The sequence below is a fragment of the Tachypleus tridentatus genome, chromosome 13 (assembly GCF_004210375.1).
Source record: "Tachypleus tridentatus isolate NWPU-2018 chromosome 13, ASM421037v1, whole genome shotgun sequence".
NCBI classification, from domain to species: domain Eukaryota; kingdom Metazoa; phylum Arthropoda; class Merostomata; order Xiphosura; family Limulidae; genus Tachypleus; species Tachypleus tridentatus.
The window spans coordinates 29,470,642-29,491,104 of record NC_134837.1 but is presented as its reverse complement, the minus strand read 5'-3'; the positions used below and the strand labels follow the sequence as shown (position 1 = coordinate 29,491,104).

Here is a 20,463-nt window from a genome sequence, read left to right as displayed (position 1 = left end):
TTTCAGCAATAACTGTGTACAAAATAATGCCAAGTAAGAGACGTTTTCAGGTAAAACTTACCCGTGTATACTACACTGCCAAGTCCTGGGTCCCTTCCTGTTAAGCTAGTTGGGGGCTGGAAAGGCATATCATAATAACCCTGGAAGGCAAAAGTACATTAATACTGGCAGTTACTTGAAATGTTAATTAAAATGTTTTTGTTTAATCTAACCTGTTCTCTAAATAACATTTTAAACACACACTACTCTGCAAGGATTTATATTTTCATACATATTTCAGAAATAATGAACAAAATATTAAACTGTTTATGCTAGTATTATACTGTTACATCACCACAACATTTTAGGAAGCAAATAAACATATAACTTTATTATCAAACCTTAAAGTTATCCAGGGTTAAAGCAGGGTTACAAAGGCAACAAAACTAAAGGAAGGAACACCAAATTAAAAAACTGTTTAAAATAAACAGAATTGCAGCCATGTAGAAAACATGTTAAAAAATACAACCACCATGCAAGCATAACACACCAAAGAACAAATTAACTAGAAAATTTAAGGTTAGTAACATGCTCTACAGTAGAAGAAAATAATTATTTTAATGCATCATGGATAGTTACATAATCAATTTCCTTAGAATTCTAGTAATTTGTGAATTATTTTCCTTAACATACATAACCAATCAATCCTGTTATTTGTTCAGTAATCTGTAAAATCAATTTTTCACCAGTTGAGCTGAGATAAGACCTAGTCAAGTTTATAAAGTTTACTCACATGTAGAATAATGAAAGAAGTCAGCTTCCTGAAAAACCTGAGAGGTCATAATTTTTCCCAGATTTTTTATTTTTTTTTTGTCAAGTTTGTAATCTCAGTAGCATCAAAATGAGACCAATAGTTTATGGAGTCACTTAATTTCTAAGATACTAAATTTTAAATGTTTTTAGCTCACCATTTTATTTCACTGAAAATAGCCTCATAAAAGTGAATATAAACATAACTTTTTCATGGAGCACATATTACCTAAAGTTTAGGCAAAAACACCACCTTGTGTTAAATAATGCTACAAATAGTGCTACAGATATGTTCTTTAGGCAGAAAATATACTGGATCAAAAAGTACATTAATCACATGACTGAATGCTTTATACAAAACTTTACAATAAACACAAAGAATGTACAATTAGTAATTTTAATAAGAAACACGAGTTTTTATAGCCATTATCTTTGGCATGACACATGAAAGCTGTCATCGTTTATGCTGGAATACAACTACAAATGTGTTTTTCTAAGTTACCCTAACATGAAATTATTTACTTTACAAATACATGCAAACAAGTAATAAAAATGCATGAAAAATTGAAATCAACAAGGAAAGCAGTAACGTCTTTTTCACAGCAAATTCCAATGTGAAGGACAAAATACATGCACACACATTACAAATAATCAGGCAAAAACTCAACAAAAGTGTATAAAAAGAAAGTTACAGCTCTACACAGGTTATTTTTTAAGCTATGCAAAAACTAATAAGTAATAAATTAGACTTAGAATGAAAAAAGAGAAAAAAGCTTAAAAGCCTTAAAACAACAGAAAAACAAAAATGAAATTCTACAGTCTGAGACACTAAACTGCTTATCAGCAAATGTTTGTCATAAGGGATTTCTAAACATTACCTAAATGCCATGCACAAATAGTTTGTTTCTGATAATATTAACAATAAATACTGCTATTGCTTGCTTGTTCACAATGGAACATGTGAATCTGGTTTAACATACTGTCATCACTGGAGGGAAGGTTTGTTAGAAAAGTACATACAAATACTGTTTTTCTAGGAAGATATCTAAGCTATAATTTCCAGTCTTAAAACTTTCTTAACAAGGGAAGAAGAGTACAATAACATACTGTTGAAAATTGAAATGGGCAAAAAAAATTTCACAGAGCCTATATCCTATTTTAAAACATATTAGTAACAATTTATGTTGAAGAATATTTAAAGTTTAACACAAGTAAAACTGTACGACTTAATATCTTACAAACTAACTGATCAATTTCAATTATGATTATTCTAACAATCAACTGAATTAAATTATGATTAAATCAAGTGTCACTAAACTAATGAATTAATAAAAATTAGTATTTCTAATTATTTGTTTCTGATTAACCCTCTGGATACGGGTAAACCAAAAAATATGTCAACCTTTTTACATTCATACTTTAATTAAACCACTTCATAACACTGCACGATTTTTTTTTTTTTTTTTTTAAAGTTTTGCTTCTTGAAAAGTTTTTGCTGATTGTGAGAGGTACCTGGTGGGTATGCACAAATATAGTTTTGGTTTTGCTTCACCATGTAGGAACTCTGAGAAATAGACAGTTATCTGTTTACCGGCAATACGGTATTTAATTGCATTTATATTTCTGATACACTATTAAGTTCAACATAATTAAAAGTGTTTTGCTCCTGATCTTCATTTGTATTCAATGTCCAGTGCATCACGTTGCAGTGTCCAACAGCAGTCAGCAAGCACTGACGGATTCCAGTTGCCCTGATATCGTTTTTCCATTGCAGCAATCTCCTGGTGAAACTGAAGATTTTGATGAACTGGTACATGATGAGCAAATTTGGATGTGATTTTCGTGATCAGCAGCCAAAAATCTATAAGGAACACCCAATAGTGTTCAAGAAGCAAAAACTTTGTTGTGCAGTGTTATCAATGTATGTCAATAAATAAATTCCGTATTAAAATTTAATTTTACAAATAAAATCCTTATATTATCTAAGATTTTATTTAATAATTTTGAAAGAAAATAGTTAAATAAGTGAACTTTTCTATCACGTGACTTGGTGCTGCAATTTTCCACTTATAATTTCTTCCCTAACAACAGCTTCAGATTCTAAAACCAATTAGAAGCATAAGAAATATTAAATGACAAAATAGAAAGTTTAAATTCTTCTTGCTGCTACTTTTGTATGACATAGCTTGATACTTTGACTTAGGTGATTTATTGATTTGTTACTTTGATTAGGCATGAAAATGTGTGCCCGAGACTATTTAAGAATAAATTACTAAAACTGCTTGGCAGAATCTGTAGTCATTCTATAGAGAAAAATATTTTATTTCACATTTCCAACTTTTGCTACAGTTAGTATTAAGATACAGAAAGTATTAAAAAAACAAATAAAAGCTATGCAAATGAAATATAAACTTTTTTTAAAACTATGACTTGTAATATTTGCTACATGGTTGCAAAATTTGCAAAGACACCCCTTTGCACATTAATAGTTATAGGATGTAGTTTCACAATTACATGATGGTTACAAGGATGGTCAAAATCACCGAGCCCACACAGAGAGAAACAAAATCCATTTGTACTGAAATTAGGATTTTGGATTTTTCAACAATAAATTAATTGAAACATATTAGTTAAATATCAAGTTAATTTAAGAACTATGCCTGATTGGTCTACTTTTAGCATTATAGTTTGTTTTTTAATTCAAGTGTCCTCAGTTTTCATGTTTTTAGAGTGGAAAAGCTTTGACTGGCAGCACTCTATATCATAATTTATTGTTCTTCTGAACTGCTGACTAAATGGAAGATAAATGGCAGGCAGCAACCCACTATTTTGTTTGCATGTACTGTAATTTAACTCTCTCAACAAGGGCTCAGTTGATTTGACCAATCATGTGACGTCTTTGCACTCGTATAGTCTTTACTATTAATTGTTCATATTGTATGTGTAGCTTCACAAAATTTGGCAGACTTTCAGTACAAATTATAAGTAAATCTTTCACATTAAAAAATACTTTTGTGAAGTATTTTAAATAAACTAAAAAAAATATTTGTCCATAAATATATCCAATATTTATTTTGAATAAGCCAAATGCAAAGTTATTTGTGTTAAGATTAATAATACTTTGTCTCAAAAATCTCAAACCTTCTGTATACATTTCAAATGCTTGTTTTCAGTAAAACTTTATATTTCATCTATTATTTTTTGCAACCTTAACTCTATGAAATGTTGGTCAATTTGACCAATCTTATAATAAAAGAAAAACAAATAAATTATCCTTTTTATCTTTCTAAAATGATTTCAAATTGTAACATGAAATTATACTTGTTTATTCTAAGTAGCTTTAAACTTGTAACAGCATACATCTATTTAAATTAAATTTTATTGAATTTTTGCTCTTTAAACCATGAATAACTACTATTCACACCTTATTAAGGTTGTAAATCACTTGGGGAATGTGGCGCTAATGTTATGATATTGAATTATATTATCCATGAGCCACTCATTGCATGCCTCACAAAACATTTTTTTATGTATTTCACCTAATCTAACCTTAACTAACCTAAAACAATCCCTATTTTTGCATTTTAGTTATCTTTATAATAATAAAGAATAAACATAAAAAAGAAATAAAGTACTTACCCAATCTTTTCTTTTTTCACGCTGTCAAATGTTGATGTCACTTAACCCTACATTTTTTATACTAATGGTAGTAATGCACAAAATTTTTTATTTAATTAAATAATACACCAAGGAATATAGAATAATAACACAAAAAAGACAATTTCCATTTACTCTCACAATTTGTCTGGCTTTCTAACTATGCAACAAGAGCCAATACAAGTTCATCCACGCCAGTCAACGTCTTTCCCACAGGAACAAACTTTGTATTAACACGAAAATTGACAATTATCCTTGTAAACAAAGTTATACATCACTTGATAGATGAAAATCTAGACTTTTTATATGTTATAGATAATACATAAGAACTATCAATTCATTCTGAAAGTGAGCATGTGGCAGGAGGGTACGACTTTCTATTTGATAGGTCTGTAACCAAACAAAATTGAAGGCTACAAAAATTATGGTTTGTCTGAACAATGACAATTCTACAGTGAGTAATTTATAATTAATTTCATACTTTTTCAAATGGTGATGGATAAAATAGGAAAGAGAAGATGGCTAGAGAATGTGTGTTGTGTGTTATACTAGGAGAAATTCAGACATTTTCTAATACTTCATTCTAGAATTAAGAAATTAAGTCACATGCAATTAAAACATGGATTATTAGCTGAAATCATATGCTATACAAATTGGTATAACAAACAAAGTAGGCTAATAAAATTATGAATGCAAGTCACTAAAACCTCATTACATGCACAGTACTATTCAACTAAGTGAATATAATTGACCAATGGGGTTATCAACAAACTGATTAACAAATACCTCCAATCAACATGCTCTATTAGGATATAAAAGTTAAACTCACTGAACTGCTGCTGGGATTATTTTTTAAAAATAATTTTGAGTAGTTATAAAAAAATTTACATAATTAGCATGCATTTAAAAAATTTATATTTCTATTATAATGTTACATACTTGTATTTAATATGCTTTAGGATTATATGTGCATAGATGTCCCAAATTTGGAATTTATAAGCTCTAAGGAAGGCATTCAGTGACTAGAACCTTATGCCAATTCTTGTTTAACTGAAAATTAAGATTTGTCCATCATTCTTAAAATGTACCCACAGCTCCAACGTGCAGAGCATGCTTTTATAGCAACATGACACAAATTATAAACTTTTCATTTCAGTCTTTGTAGGCTACCCATTATTTCATTGCATTAAAATGTTGTATATCATTTCTTAAATGTCTTACAGTCTAAGAATGTTTCAATTTACATTTACGTGGTGCTTATATTGTTGATTTCTAGCCCTATCTAACTGTAAAAAAAACATTAAAAACACATCAACAGAGGTATCTAAATGAAAGATCTAGAAAATGGCTTGTTTGCAACCTCACAAGAAATAAGCAGAATTTTAAAACACATTTTAGGTATAAAGTTATGATTAGTTCTTTTAGATTTTAGTTGGCTGATTTTTAGACCAATCAGAGAAATCAATTATTGTGCCCTGTCAAAAGTTTGTGGTAATTCACTGCACTATTGAAGATGGGTCTATGTTTATTAATTCACATACAACTGCTTAAATTCAAACTAGATGCAGCAAATGAACACTGTCAAGAAAATGAATTAAAACAGAAGTTAAACATACTGGAAATATGAAAAAAACCTACACTTTGCATGATTACCAACTGAAGGTTCATAACTGTACGAACATAAATAAGTGTTCTGAAAAAGTCTATCTTGGAAAAATAAAGATTATACACAAAATTGTTTGGCTTCATTTCACCTGGAGTAGTAGGGATAAGTGCAATTTTAATGACTGTGAACAATAAGGATAGCTTTAATCAGTTTCTGAATGGTGATGAGACATGGAACTCAAGACAAGGAATAACAATGACCATTTTATGCCACCTGTACAAGACTATGGTGGAAGTGAGCTGTGTGCATTGTACGCATCAGGATGTACCTGCAAAGTGCCTGCAGGTTCTTCTAAAGACTTGTATCAATTAACTCTCACATTTCCTGATCAGCCTGCTAATGACGATAAACAACATTATATTTTTCACCTAGCGAGTTCTGTCCATTACTTTCATAACAAATCTTATATATAAATCACTGTTCTGGTTTTTAATATATATGTAAAAAATACCTAGTTTTATACATTATGCATACTTTAAAGATGAGTAAATGCAATTAGGGTAATTTTGTCTTAAAATAATGCATATCTATATTGTGGATTAACTTGAACAGTATCATATCATATCTGACTTACATGTTGAAATTTGTGTGTTAAGGGAGCAATGGATAAGTTAAGTGTTTTCATTTAGTATCTCACACTGTAATTGCTCTCTCAGTGTCTAACCTGAATTTGTTGCTTACAGTCATATCTGCTTAAAATTTATTTAATTTATAATTATAGCAGGATCATTTGACTTTAAAGCCACTGGTACTGATCTACTGTATAATCTATTTGTTTTTTTAATAAATGCTCCACAAATGATCCCAAACAAGAATCCACAATAAGCAACACATGTTACTGTGTTCATAAAAAACTACATATAATACAATGTTACAGATTTAAAAACTTCCCAATATTAATAGTTTTATACTTCCATTTGAAACCATGACATTTTCAAAATCAAATAGAGTACAAAAATGGTTACAAGTTAAAATAATGGTCACTCTATAATTTTCTAAGTTATGAACAAACAACAGGGAAGTTGAAAATGCTAAACGTAATTATGTTTTCAACAACAAAGTCTAAAATATTATATTGTGATGTTTGGTGACATCAGGCTGCATACTGAACTTGTCCATGTTTCACTAATTTCAAATAAATTTCAACAATAACACATGCAAAAATAGCATCAAAGCACAAAATAATCTACACAAAGTTCTAATAAGGATTAATATACACTTGACTGAGCTGAGTACAGTAAATAAAGTTTATATACACAGACACTTCTTTCTTCCTGTATAAAGCTCACACATACACACACACAGTTTTTTGTTTAAGACAAAGTGCAATCCAGATTCTTGTTTTCCTAATTTGGCTCTAATAATTTACTCTTAATGTTTTAATTTTAGAAAAGAAAACTCCATGTGCCATCAACTTCCTTTAATAACTGAACACATGGTTGGTTAGGAAAGGTATGGATAAAAGAGTGCAGGTTCTATTAAAGCCAATTATTGCAGAAAGCATGATAACAGTGGGACGACTCACTACACATACAGTTTGGCATATCAACATACCAATGTCGGCAATCTGGACTGCAGTATCTGCAAATCTTCATAACTATATACAGGCTGCTGCAAGCCCTTCAAAATAAGAAACAAAGTCATAAATAAAGGCCCCACATGACAGGCAAGAAAAATAAATAAGAAAAACTAAAGAAGGGTCATGTAACAAGGGTCAAGGCATCAGAATCTATCTGTTTGACAGCCAGAACTTGTGTTTTCCTAGGCAGAACTTTCTCTACCAATAAACAGTGGAGATAATTTTCAACAGCTCTTACTTCACTTAACTCCCTGGTACCGAGAGTTACTGCAAATCTCCAGAAATCTATTCAAGGTCTTTAATAATTTTACCTGATGTATCCAAATTTAAAATTCACTTTATTATCATGATATTGAATGATGGATTTTCTTTAGAAATCTACTTTCTTTAAGATTAACTTCTGCAATATCACTGCGTGTTATATAAACAAAATTTTTATACAAAAACTATTCTTAAAAACTTCTTAATCTACTATTAAAGAATCAATAATACCCAGGCTACTAATTATACATTAGCTTTTTACTTAAATCCCTTGTTACTACACTATTACTTTTTTAAATTCTTACTATACTGTTTTATGACACAAAAAGATTACAAGTTGTACCCCAACAATGACAGTACTTACATAGAAGGGTAGACCTGCTTGACTCATGATGTACTGGTGACCTAACATGGCTGGTGGGACACCTGGTGGAATGTTTGGCATTGCTTTTCCTGCTGCAAGGTAATCTGTTGTGAACAGGTTGTAGAGAAAAAACATGATTTTAAACATGTCCATTTATATGTTCTCAAAAATACATAATGTTATGAATCCTTTATCTTTAATAAGATTCCAAGTGTATTACATTCTTACAAAGCAAATATCTTACCTTTCTTTAAACATAATCAGAAAAATTAATTAGTCTTTGAAAGTGTTTTCAAATGTTTCATAATCATTAATCAGAGTGACACCACAGAAAATATTTTCCTAACTTACTATTACAGATTTCCTACCACACTTTTCTAAATAAATGTTATGGCTTTTTAAGTTTGGAAGACTAATAATTACTCCTTAATTTTGAGTAATTTGTGATGCTAACTGTAGATTAAACAATGTTAGTAATGCAGCAATGATAAATATCTCATGTTGATTCTTGAGAAAATTCAATGTTCTACACAAGATAAAAGATTCACTTCTCACAGGTTTTAACAGTTACTACACAGTAAAATACATGAACAAATTTGTTTTGTGTCCACTACTTATTTTAAGATTTTAGAAATTGATTCTGACAAAAAGAACTTTCAAATGTAATGTCACTAGCAAATTAAAAGATACTGGTGATTCACTGAAATTACTGTGTTTAAGGAAAACATTTACCTAAATTTATAAAATAAATGTTTCTTTTCAGACTTCAATTCATTACCTGTCCTATTTAAAAGAATATCCACTACTTGATAGTTTGTGCATCTCCAAATATGAAACTTCTATTTAGATACATCTACCTAACTTAGAGTTTTTATTTTCTTGCTCTCATGTACTCCCCCCTCCATCACAGATAGTTTACTCTGAGGTACAGTCTATTTTAATTTTATTGGACCTCTATCTGTGCAGTAGACAAAAATGCTGATGTTCCTAAAAAACATCTTAATTAACAAATATCTCATACAAGATAAACAGATATTATACATTCAAAAAACATTCCACTATACTCATCTCTCACACTTCCAGTAACTGTTTCTTCCATTCACTTCAGAAAGCTTGTTTACACACAGATAAAACAAGCATAAATGAATGTATAACTAACTTAAAAAGATGCAAACATGAAGTAAATAAGGCAAATGGTACAGGTGCATTACATTTCAAATAGGTTATGCATGCCGACCAAACAGAGTTATTGATTTTACGTGACAGCAGTTGGTTGGTTTAGTTCTTTGTACCATTCATTGCAGCTATTCTTGTGCAAAATGATCACAAAACGACATTAGTGACTAGAAATTTAAGATGAGGTAAAGTACTTTCAATCTTAACATTACAATTACTTTTCACACAGACTATTTAAAACAAATATTAAATATATTAATGGACATATCTTTGGTCTATTAAAAATGCCTCACTAAAAATATGATTTTTTGTATGTAAAAGACTTAACTCAAAGACTGCCAAATTTTGAGTAGATATACACATATTGAAAGCTAGAAGTATTTATCTCCTGAAACTTTATACGAGTACAAAGACACCACATAGTCGGTCAAGTTGATGGAGCCCATGTTAAGAGACTTAAAACTTTAAAAACTTGTATATTTTAATTCTTTGAATATGGGGTCGATCTATATGACTGTATCATGCGGAGTACAAAATATTTGGGTGGGGATATCAATCACAAAGAGGAAGAATAATCATCTTACTAGCTGACAAGGAGTTCTTCAGGACAGATGTTGTTGCAGTAGCAGATGAAGTTGAGGCCAGCCCCAATGTAGTCGGAACTCCGATTGTAGCAGATGCTAAACCTGTCGCTGTTGTGGTAGATGGTGTCGACATCGTGGATGTTAGGTTACTGTTACCACTTGTTGTATGGGTTGTATCATATGAATGCTACAGAGATAACGGTTTAATTACACTTAAGGCCAACACACAAAATACTGATTTACAATTATTTTACAATTAAAATTAATCTAATGAGCAAACTTTTAAGGTAAAATATGTACTAGTTTTTTTTCCCCATTTGTGTTTTCTATAAATAAATAATTCAAAACTATTTCTTTCCAATAGTATTTTTTTCTTTCACTACACAAGGTTATCTACAATATAATGCAAAGTGAGTATTTAGGGTAAAACCTTGTATGGTTGTGTATCATTTCATGTCTGTTATTTATACATTTCCACATTTCTCGATAAACTTGCACAAAACTTGACACAGTTATACAGGATGGTATTGGGGGAGAGAGAGAGAGAGAGACTAATTGTGGTAAAATTACCAAATGAGCACAACTTGACACAGTGATACAGGATGTCATGAGAAGGTTTATGATTCATGTATATTTTGAAAAGTAGAGATGATATGAACAAACAAAATTAAGTTATAAATGTGATCTTTTTAATAATAGGCATTTTCTATATATATATATATATATATATATATATATATATATACACACACACACATACATACAAGCCAATCCAATCCAAACAAGTTTGAAAGAAATTACTCGGCCACTGAAGTAATTTTAATTTTACAACATGATTTTTGTTAGTTTACAATATAATTAAGTTTGAGATATTATAAAAAGAACTGTAATATCACAGATGTTCCAATCAACAGTACATATGATTAACAAGAGTTACATATGAGATCATATTGCCCATATGTTGTTCTTTTCACTAGAGTTCCCACCACAAAAAATCATTTGCACATAATAACAATAGTTAGTTGCAAGTTACACAGATTTTGTTTAATACACTAGCAGTAGATTCAGAATAAATACAAAGTATGTATTTTTATATCAATATAAAAACAAACTTAAAAATCACTTTTCAGATTCCATGTGAATACAGAACTTGTGTTGCATAAGTATACAATGTACAGTCTTAAGACACATGATATTTATGCTACACATAAATGTTCATATTGTTACTGCAGCAGATGAATCCAATAACATGCAGATATAAACCAATACAGTTGGATAGCTATTCAAGCATTCATATACAATTTTTTTACACACAATACATTCAGTATTCACTTGTCTGGTCTAAGTTGGTAACTTTATTAAATGTGCACTTGGACTGACCCTGTATTGTGAAAGAAATGTTAACTATAGTTTCAAATTCAATATGTGCATCTATAAGAAATTTGGCAACCTTTTACAAAGACTTATGAATCTGTTACACACACACACACACACACACACAGTAAAATGTGTTAAAAAGGGATTTGTTTTCAAGATATGTCTTTGAAATGGCAATGTCAGTATCACTACCAATTCTGACCAATCAGAGTGTAGTGTGGTATGCATATGAAGAATAACAATATTATTGTACATTGCATAGTTTTAATAATACATTCCCATAACTAACTTCTGAAGCGTATATCTAGTTTTTCCAGTATCCCTCTATAGTCTATCTGGTATTTACTCTCCTCTGCCAGTGTCCCTGTATCAGTAGTACAGGGTTAAGTGAATAACTCTGACATTAAGTACACTAAACATGTTTAATGAGACACTGTAAAAGTTTACAGAAAGTGCACCTGTACTGAGGGTTGCTGAGAGTCCAATACTGGTTCTTTGACCCCATGGGAGAGTGCAGTGCCCAGTTTTGATGATGACATCGATGATGAATGTAGAGACGTTGATGATGGCTGAGTTGAAACTGCGGCAGTATTACTGAAGCCTTGTTGAGAACTGAAACTGTTCACACTAGGATAAGATGATGAATTCTGACCACTGTAACCTGCCAAATGAACAGAACTAAATTAATTTTGTGTTGCGAAAATTACAGATTGGCTTCATTCTGTTTTGGAGAAATAAAATAATTTTTTCTCACATAAATGAAAAAACTGTAGAATTATTCTTTTGAAAATGACAAAAATTATAATTTACAAGCTCTACAACTTGAAAGTTCTAGACAAGTACAAAATGTCTAATGGTCATTATAAGTATTTTATTCTGAAACAGTTTTGTGCAAATCTTACAAACTGATAATGAAAGATTTTTGTGAGTTTAAATGAAATAAAAGTCGCAATCATCCTTTCTTTGAGCAACACGTTAACAAGATAAGCTTTAAGTTTGTTACCAAAAGCACTATCATTTCGTTGTGTAAACAAAAAAGTGCTGTACAACTTGTGGTTTTCCCACAATTTCATTCCATTTTTAAAATATTTTCTCAATTTAATACTGCAGTTCTACTCTGCCACACAACTGAAAACTTTGTGGGTCAATAAAACCTTTTTATTTTTGATTGTGATATTAAGCTGGTATATTTTCTTGTATGATACCACTTATCCACATTTAAATGTTATTTTGAACAATAATGGTTCTGAATAATCATATTTGTTGTCACGTGTAACAGTCATCACAAAGTTTGATGAATTGAGTTTTTGGTCAAACACTGCTGTTTACAGTGAGGGTACTCAACTAATGTGACAGTATTCTTATTTTTGTAATTAAGAATGAAAGTGCTGTCTACTTCAGTAGCTATACTTGTTACCACTTATTTTATTTGTTATAAGTTAAATGATAAACCCTTTTTGAAAAAATGTATTACTTTTAGACCAGAAAAAACAAACTAACAATACAAAAAAACTAAATATTACTAAAAAATCATAAAAATACTGTATTAAACAGATTCCCTTACATATTTAGTAAAGTGTCACACAAAATATCCTGAACTAGATCATTCACTGTACAAATAATGAGTGACCTAACCAGACTGTCTTTAATGGCAAATATTTAATTACTTTATGGACAGCAGTTTATAATTACATCCACCAAGTTGTTGATGTATGGATTGGAATTTCCTTCTCTATCTTTATTAACAAATTATAGGCAATAACAGATGAACACAAGCTAGAATGTGTTTTATTTTGAAGTATTTATGCAGAAGAATAAATTGGAAATATTCTAAAACATACGACCCCTTTCACATTAACAATTTAAAGACATTACATTTCCACCAAATAAGTCCAAAGTTAATTTTATGCTAACAGTATCATTACAACAATAGTCATGTGACACCTTGTTTACTTGCAGACAGAAACTGATAGCTTAAAGACCAACCAATATTATCAAGTCTGTATGTTTCCCACTATATATAGCCAGTGCTTGAGGTAGGGGGAAAAAAAAAAAAAAGAAAGCAGCATGGTTTGTAAGCTTCCTGAAACTGAAAAACAATATAAAGAAAAAAGTCCTAATTGGCTTATGTACAATTATAGATTAGGCCTAAACACAACATGTATCAGCCTGAAATAACCCTCTAAATTTTGTTCTTATAATTAAATTTCCTTCATTGCTAGTTTGTGTACAGTCTGTGAAGGGATAAGAAAAAGATAAAACATGTGGCATAAGCCCTAGGCAACTATAAAAGTGTCAGGGAAGTTTGAAGTCTACTAAAACATAGCATAATGGTTTTAGATCCTCTTGAGAAGAAGCACTGTATAACATCTAAAGATTGTTTTTGCTAAACTTAGATGATAATGCTATCTGTTAATAAAAGCAGAGATAGGATAACTTCAAGGACTTCCCAATAATAATAATAATAACAAAATCTCCAATACTGAAAAGTTTACTTACAAAATGTAAATTTACCCTTTGACTTCAGGTTCTCCTCCACTTGCAGTTAAATATGTAAATTATATACTTACTTTCAGTTTATCTATTGTAATTAACCTGCATAATTCAAGGTGTTTAAATAATGCAGACAAAAGCTGACAAGAAATATAAACAGTGGTTTTTATCCTGTGCATGTTCACCTTTTTAATATGATATTCTCAGTTAAACTCATTATAGTCCAAGATTATGCAGCTTAAGTAGAAGCAGTTGAACGCAAGTGTAAAACAATAAACTTACAAAAATTAGTTAAAGAAACAAAATTAATAAACACAGCATTCAACTTGTCAACCATAACATATGGAAATATAAATAATAAAATATACCAAAATACTTACTTGAAATTAAGGGTTTTATTATTATTTTTAATAACAGTATCTTTCATGGATATCATTCATTTACGAATACTTTTGGATAACAACCCAAACAGCTATATACTATTGTATGCTTGTAATCATTTATCATGGGATTCATTCCTTAATTCTAGAGATTTGTACCTTATACTCATCTACAATCTTTCTTCTCACCTCTCTGGGAGGAGAACGATGAACCAGCCGATGTTTGAGAGGTACCAGAGTACATAGCCTGGGGAATATTGTAGGTAGTTGAAACTGAAGAATAGTGTGAATTATTTTGATTCTGAGAAACAGAAAAGCTCCCCTGAGACTGGTGGTTAGTGCTGGACAGAATCTGTTGACTGTTCAGAGGTGCTAAGGACGAGCCCTGGTGTGTGTAGTTGGGAGTGGTAGTAGAAATGCTTGAAGACCCCAAAACCGAAGCGTTTTGTCCAACATACGACCCAGAATAACTTGAAGAATGGTTTGACTGATGCGTGGCAGAAGAATAGTTAGTCAAAGCAGATGCCTCTTCTTTACTATTATTCACTGTCCCTGAAGGAAATAAATAAATGCTTGAATATTAGCCCTTTTCAGAGCAGAGGCACAGAAGTGGTCCTTAAGTAGATGTTTCCGTAAAACCAAATTTTTTTTTTTTTTTCTTATCCAATACACAATCAACTGGGATAAAACAAGATAATCAGTGAAACTTTCATGTTTTCACATTTCTTAAAAACTTTTATAAGAAATAAAATCCTGTAAGATTTAAGATCCTGTAATATTTTCTCAACCCAAACGAGCCATTTTTGCATAAAAAATCCTGTAAGGGTAAGTGCATATGCCCACAATGTGTGACTAGCTGTAAGCACTGTGCTTGTCTGCACATAACCATACTGACAGCTATCCTAGAGTTAAGACCTTCATATACGAGGTGTTCTTGTATACGACACAAAAGCTGAGTTAGTTGACTGAAAGGACATGAGAGTGGAATCCTTATAAACTACAAGACTGATAAGAAACCATTTACATAATAATCTGCCAAACATCCCAGTCATATTGTCGTGTTTCAGACTGTGTAATGAAGTACTTGGCAGCCCCACTGAATGGATCAAATTTTAAACATCTGTTAACATAATAATTACATAAAGATTTAAAAAACAGATAGTTGAGCAGGAAAAAATGAGGTTAATCAGAAAATGTAAGTTCATTAAGGTTTAGAAATTTGAAAGATGTATGCTGCCTTCCAGATTTTGTTTCTGTATTTTCTTTACTTTTCAGCTGTTATAGTCACACACACAAAACAGCAGTAGCATAAGAACAAGCAGAAATATCATGTAAAGCTGAAACAAACAGTAGATTCTGTCATAGAAATATTTTACAATAAAATTTTCTGACTATATTAAAAAGTAAAATAATACATAGCACTGACTTTATCATCAGAATTACATGCATTAAGGATGGTAAAGATATAGTTGAAAATTATCCTGTCATTATACACCTTGTACAATATGTACCTTAGTTTGTATTACAATAAACTTGGCTAAAATGTACTCTCAAAATGGATTTGGTCAATTGGACCAACCACGTGACCTCTTTGTACTCATTAGGTCTACAGATATAATACTTCTAACTTTCAATATGGTATGCAAGTTTTTGGCAGTCTTTTAGTTCATTTTTAATGAACTAAAGATCTGTCCATGAATGTATGAAGTATTTGTTTTGAATGGTCCATGTGAAAAGTAATTTTCATGTTAAGATTAAAAATACTTTACCTCTTTTCAAAAATCTCATTTCCTGTGGTTTTTTTTTTCAGTTAAACTTTATATTTCATCTATTAGTTTCTCTACCCTAACTCAAAAAGAGATTCATCCATTTGACAGACTTTGTAACCACTAAAAAAATGTTTGAAATGAATCTAAAATAAACTGTCTTTTGAGAATGACTTCAAATTGTAACATAAAAATAAATTAATTTATCCTAAGTAGCTTTAACCCTTTTGTGAGGGGTCACAGGTCAGAGGCCATATCATGTTTGTTGACATGTATTCAAAAATTTATTGAACTACTATTTTATGAATTTATGTCAATAAGTCTGGAATCAAATTGTAAATAATTCAAACTTTAGTATTATATAAGAGTTAGTTTCTTAACTTAAAAGTAAATATGAAAATAACCCACCTAATTATAGATTTTAGTAAGTTGAATGGTATGTTGAATGCAGCACTGGTTAAAATGTTTGTGATGTCAAAATATTAAGTATATAGATTTGTAGTTCTGTAGAAATTACTTACTTGAATTACCAATACTGACAAGCTAGAATATAAAATAAGAACCTTGTACCTTTATATTTTGCTGAAATATGGTTTATGTACTGAATGACAGTAGCCCCATTCAACTTTTTCCATTTTAGGAAATGGTCCCTTGTGTACACTTACTTCAATATATGACATGTGAATAACCAATCAATAGTTCAGAATGCCACCTAATGGTTTTCTCAGTCGTTTTAATTTGGGAAAAGACTACCACATTCTTCTGAACCAAAATTTCAAGGGAGGCTATGTGTTTAGTCTGCTTGAAGTTTCTTTTATTTTTTTGCACCTAAACACAGCTTAGTTTCTAAGCTTAATAAAATTATAGTGGAATTCTATGGTATGAGTATAGTTATTATTTTTTGGTTATTCAACTGTATATATATATAAAAGTTAAGTTTTGTGTAATATCCTCCATATGCGAAATTTTAAGACTTAACTACCTATGTCCAGGAGTAGCCAAGTTCAAAGGTCATAGCTAGAAGAGATAATCGTTTACTTTACTTCTTTAATTATTGTTCTATATTTTAAGAAATAAATTTCAACTTATTTCCAAATAGTAATAATCTATACACACACAATTTATTATTACTGAAATGTGACTGAATATTACAAAGTAGTAGTTCACCATAATCTAGCCAAGAAAAGGAAGACTGTAGGTCAGTTTTACACTGCTGAATATAGTAACACAAGTGCACTGCATAAATGCAAGTTGTGATGTTAGCTAGGCATAAAGGTCATTATAATAAAAAATAATATACAATGTTATGATACTGAAACCACTTAGAATAAACATCTGTATTTTCATGATATATGTAGTCATTCTAGCATGAGAAAAAGCAAATATATATTTATTTCATTTTTTTAAAGATAGTTATGTGGATGGTCAACTGACAGACACCACATTGTTAGGATATAGAAAATAAAATATAGTCTTACTGAAAACAAACATTTTAACAGTATTTAGGAAGTTTTAGATATTTACTCAAATCGTATTTGAGACTTTTGGGATGAAGAAGGTTTTTTTTTAATCATGATAACAAAACAGACTATTTTCACAAAAAAATCTTTTGTAAAAATTTTATCAAATATTCAAATTTTCTATGTATAAAAAAAAAAGTAATCTTTACTAAAAGTCTACCAAATTTTGTGAAGATACACATGCTGTAACAAAAGTTATAATGCATGCAAATGTGCAGATGAACTTGTGTATATTATATCAGGCTCATTGAAAAAGGGTTAAACTTGTAAGAGTATACATCTATTCATAATTAGCTTTTATTGCCCTTTGAACCATGTCTAACAGCTGTCCAAGCTACAATAACGTGTAAATCACGAAGGTTGCATGCAACTCAAGTTATTATATTGAATTATGTTACCTATATGCTGCTTGTGTGTGTGCACCTCACAAACCATTTTTATTAAATTACTATTTATCTAAGCTTACTTTTTTACATTTTAGTTTCTTTTATAATAATAAATAAAGACTAAACATGCTGTCGATTGTTTAAAACATAAGACTATATATTGTATACTCATAGTATTTGTGTTATAATTTTATTTAATTGAATAATGCAAAAGAACAGACTAATAACATGCAAAATGCACACAGTTTCCTCAAACTCAAACTTTTTTCTTTCTCATTATGCAAAAAGAGCCATTACAAGTTCATCCAAGCAAGTTACCTTTCCCACAGAAACAAAGCTTGTATAACAGAAAAATTGGCAATTCTCTACTCAATAAACAAAATTACACAATACTTTATATGATAGATGAAAACCACAGCTTCATGTAGTTATAGGTAATGTATAATTAAACATAAAAGATAGCTAAGCCTGAAAGAGATGATGAGACAGGTAGGTGTGGCAGGAGGGATCTCACTTTCTATTCTGTAACCATACAATATTGAAGGTTATAAAAATGATGGTTTGTTAGAGCAATGATGATTCTATGGGGAGCAATTTATGTTTAACTTCATACATTTTCAAGTGATGGATAAAACAGAATGCTGAGAGAAAATGTATTTTTGTGTAAACTAGAAGTAGTTTGGGATTTTAAAAAAATTCCTACACAATTAAGAATTTGTATAGTATTAAAATATGGATTATTAAGTTTTTATTATATATTAATTGGTATAATGTCAACAAAGTAGTTTAATAACATTTTGAATGTAAGAGAATAAAACTTGCATCGCAAATAATACCCAGGTCAAAAGAATTAATTTGTTTTTAAACTGTCATTTTGGATCATTTTAGTGGTATGAGTAATTTACTAAAGTCAGCACAATATTTCTATTTAACATTGTTCACGTCTTTATTCATAAATTGTAGACACCATGAAAAGTTTTAATATTTATTAAATGAAGCAAATAACTGATTCTGTCACGTGATCCAAGTTAACCTGAAAAATTTCTAGCCCAATTTCAATTTCCCAAATTCAGTTAATCTTTTTGCTACAGGAAGGTCAAAGTTTGTGACCTTTTACAATTTAATGTATGTGAATAAAAACATGGCATAAGAATGTAGTTAATATATCAAATCTTTTAATATTATGTGTTTTAATTTCTTAATTTTTAAAAGGAAATATGTAAATAAATCCTCAACCTCCTCAGGTATGATAATTGTGACATTTGTTTGCACCATCTTGCCCCCCCCTCTCTACACACACACACACACACACACACACACACACACACATGTATATCAGTGCTCCCAGTGTCATAAATTTAACTTGCTCATTAAAGTATATATATATTACTTAGACAATGTCTAATTTCTATAGCATTCAATTTTCTTTGACTACAAAGTTCAACCTACTTGCCATGCCCATGTGTCATCCTTTCTAGTCCATAATTATCTGACGTTTTCTATTACATCATTAATGACTAATAGACAGTTTTAATTCACTGAATGACATATATTGTTATTCTCAGATTTTAAGTTTTCTCCTGCAACTGAAAATTGTAATAGCCAAGTTCATCTCAAATAGCCACTGCAAGTATTCTGAGGCATTTATACCTCATTAAGCCAGTTAAATCATAATATTAAAAGGATGTTTGCTTTGTGTGTGGTTATTATTCCATGTTATGTGCACTCTTCAAATAATTAAATTTACTAGTACTATCATTACAAAAAAGTGGATTTATACTTCTTTGACAAAAATATAGAGACCAAATATAAGAACTAATTTCTTAATGTATACTTAACTTAATCTTATCATAGAAGTAACTACAAGGTAAAAACTAGAAACATAATACATCAAACAACTGTAGCTTTTTGTTACAGTTTGTTGTTAGTTTACATTTGTTTCTATTTGAGTTTGTTTTGTTACAGTTGTTCACCACAAAATAATGAATAATGAAACAAATCTAAAATATCCTTTTGTCTGTTTGTTGTTTTTTAAAATTGTGTGTGTGTAGTGATTACAAAGCATTGTGAACTATAAAAATTATATACTGTAGTGAATATTGACCACGAGTTTTTTTAATGAAGGTGCCATTTAATTTTGTGATGATGGAAAGACATGATGATATGTATTTAAGAATTTAAAGCCTGGAGTGTTTAAAACATGGAGAAAACCCCTAAACATTCAACTACCAAATTTTGGTTTGAATATTCATTATAAAATATCCTATTAAGACGACTGTACTAGCGAGACAAATGCCAAATGTGGTTCTTTTTGTTCAACAGGCTTTATATTATAAACATAAATTATCCAAATTTAGAATTATTATTTTAGGTCAAATTATAATTAAGGGTTAATTAGGACTTTATTTTCTTTTAAATATTTTTACACAATGTTCCATATAATATCAAACTTCAAAAATCACATA

At 30.1% G+C, this 20,463-nt stretch overlaps 1 protein-coding gene across 1 annotated transcript in view; it reads right to left on the bottom strand.

Annotated features, from left to right (window-relative positions):
• LOC143236096 (ubiquitin-associated protein 2-like) overlaps positions 1–20,463 on the bottom strand; it is a 57,506-nt gene that overhangs the window by 11,697 nt on the left and 25,346 nt on the right. The window contains exons 16-21 of the mRNA XM_076474366.1: positions 14,516–14,878; positions 11,912–12,114; positions 10,077–10,263; positions 8,317–8,420; positions 7,667–7,732; positions 62–140 (exon numbers count right to left, since the gene is read on the bottom strand). Of these exons, the coding sequence (XP_076330481.1) occupies positions 62–140; positions 7,667–7,732; positions 8,317–8,420; positions 10,077–10,263; positions 11,912–12,114; positions 14,516–14,878 (1,002 nt within the window). The remainder of the gene's footprint in view (positions 1–61; positions 141–7,666; positions 7,733–8,316; positions 8,421–10,076; positions 10,264–11,911; positions 12,115–14,515; positions 14,879–20,463) is intronic.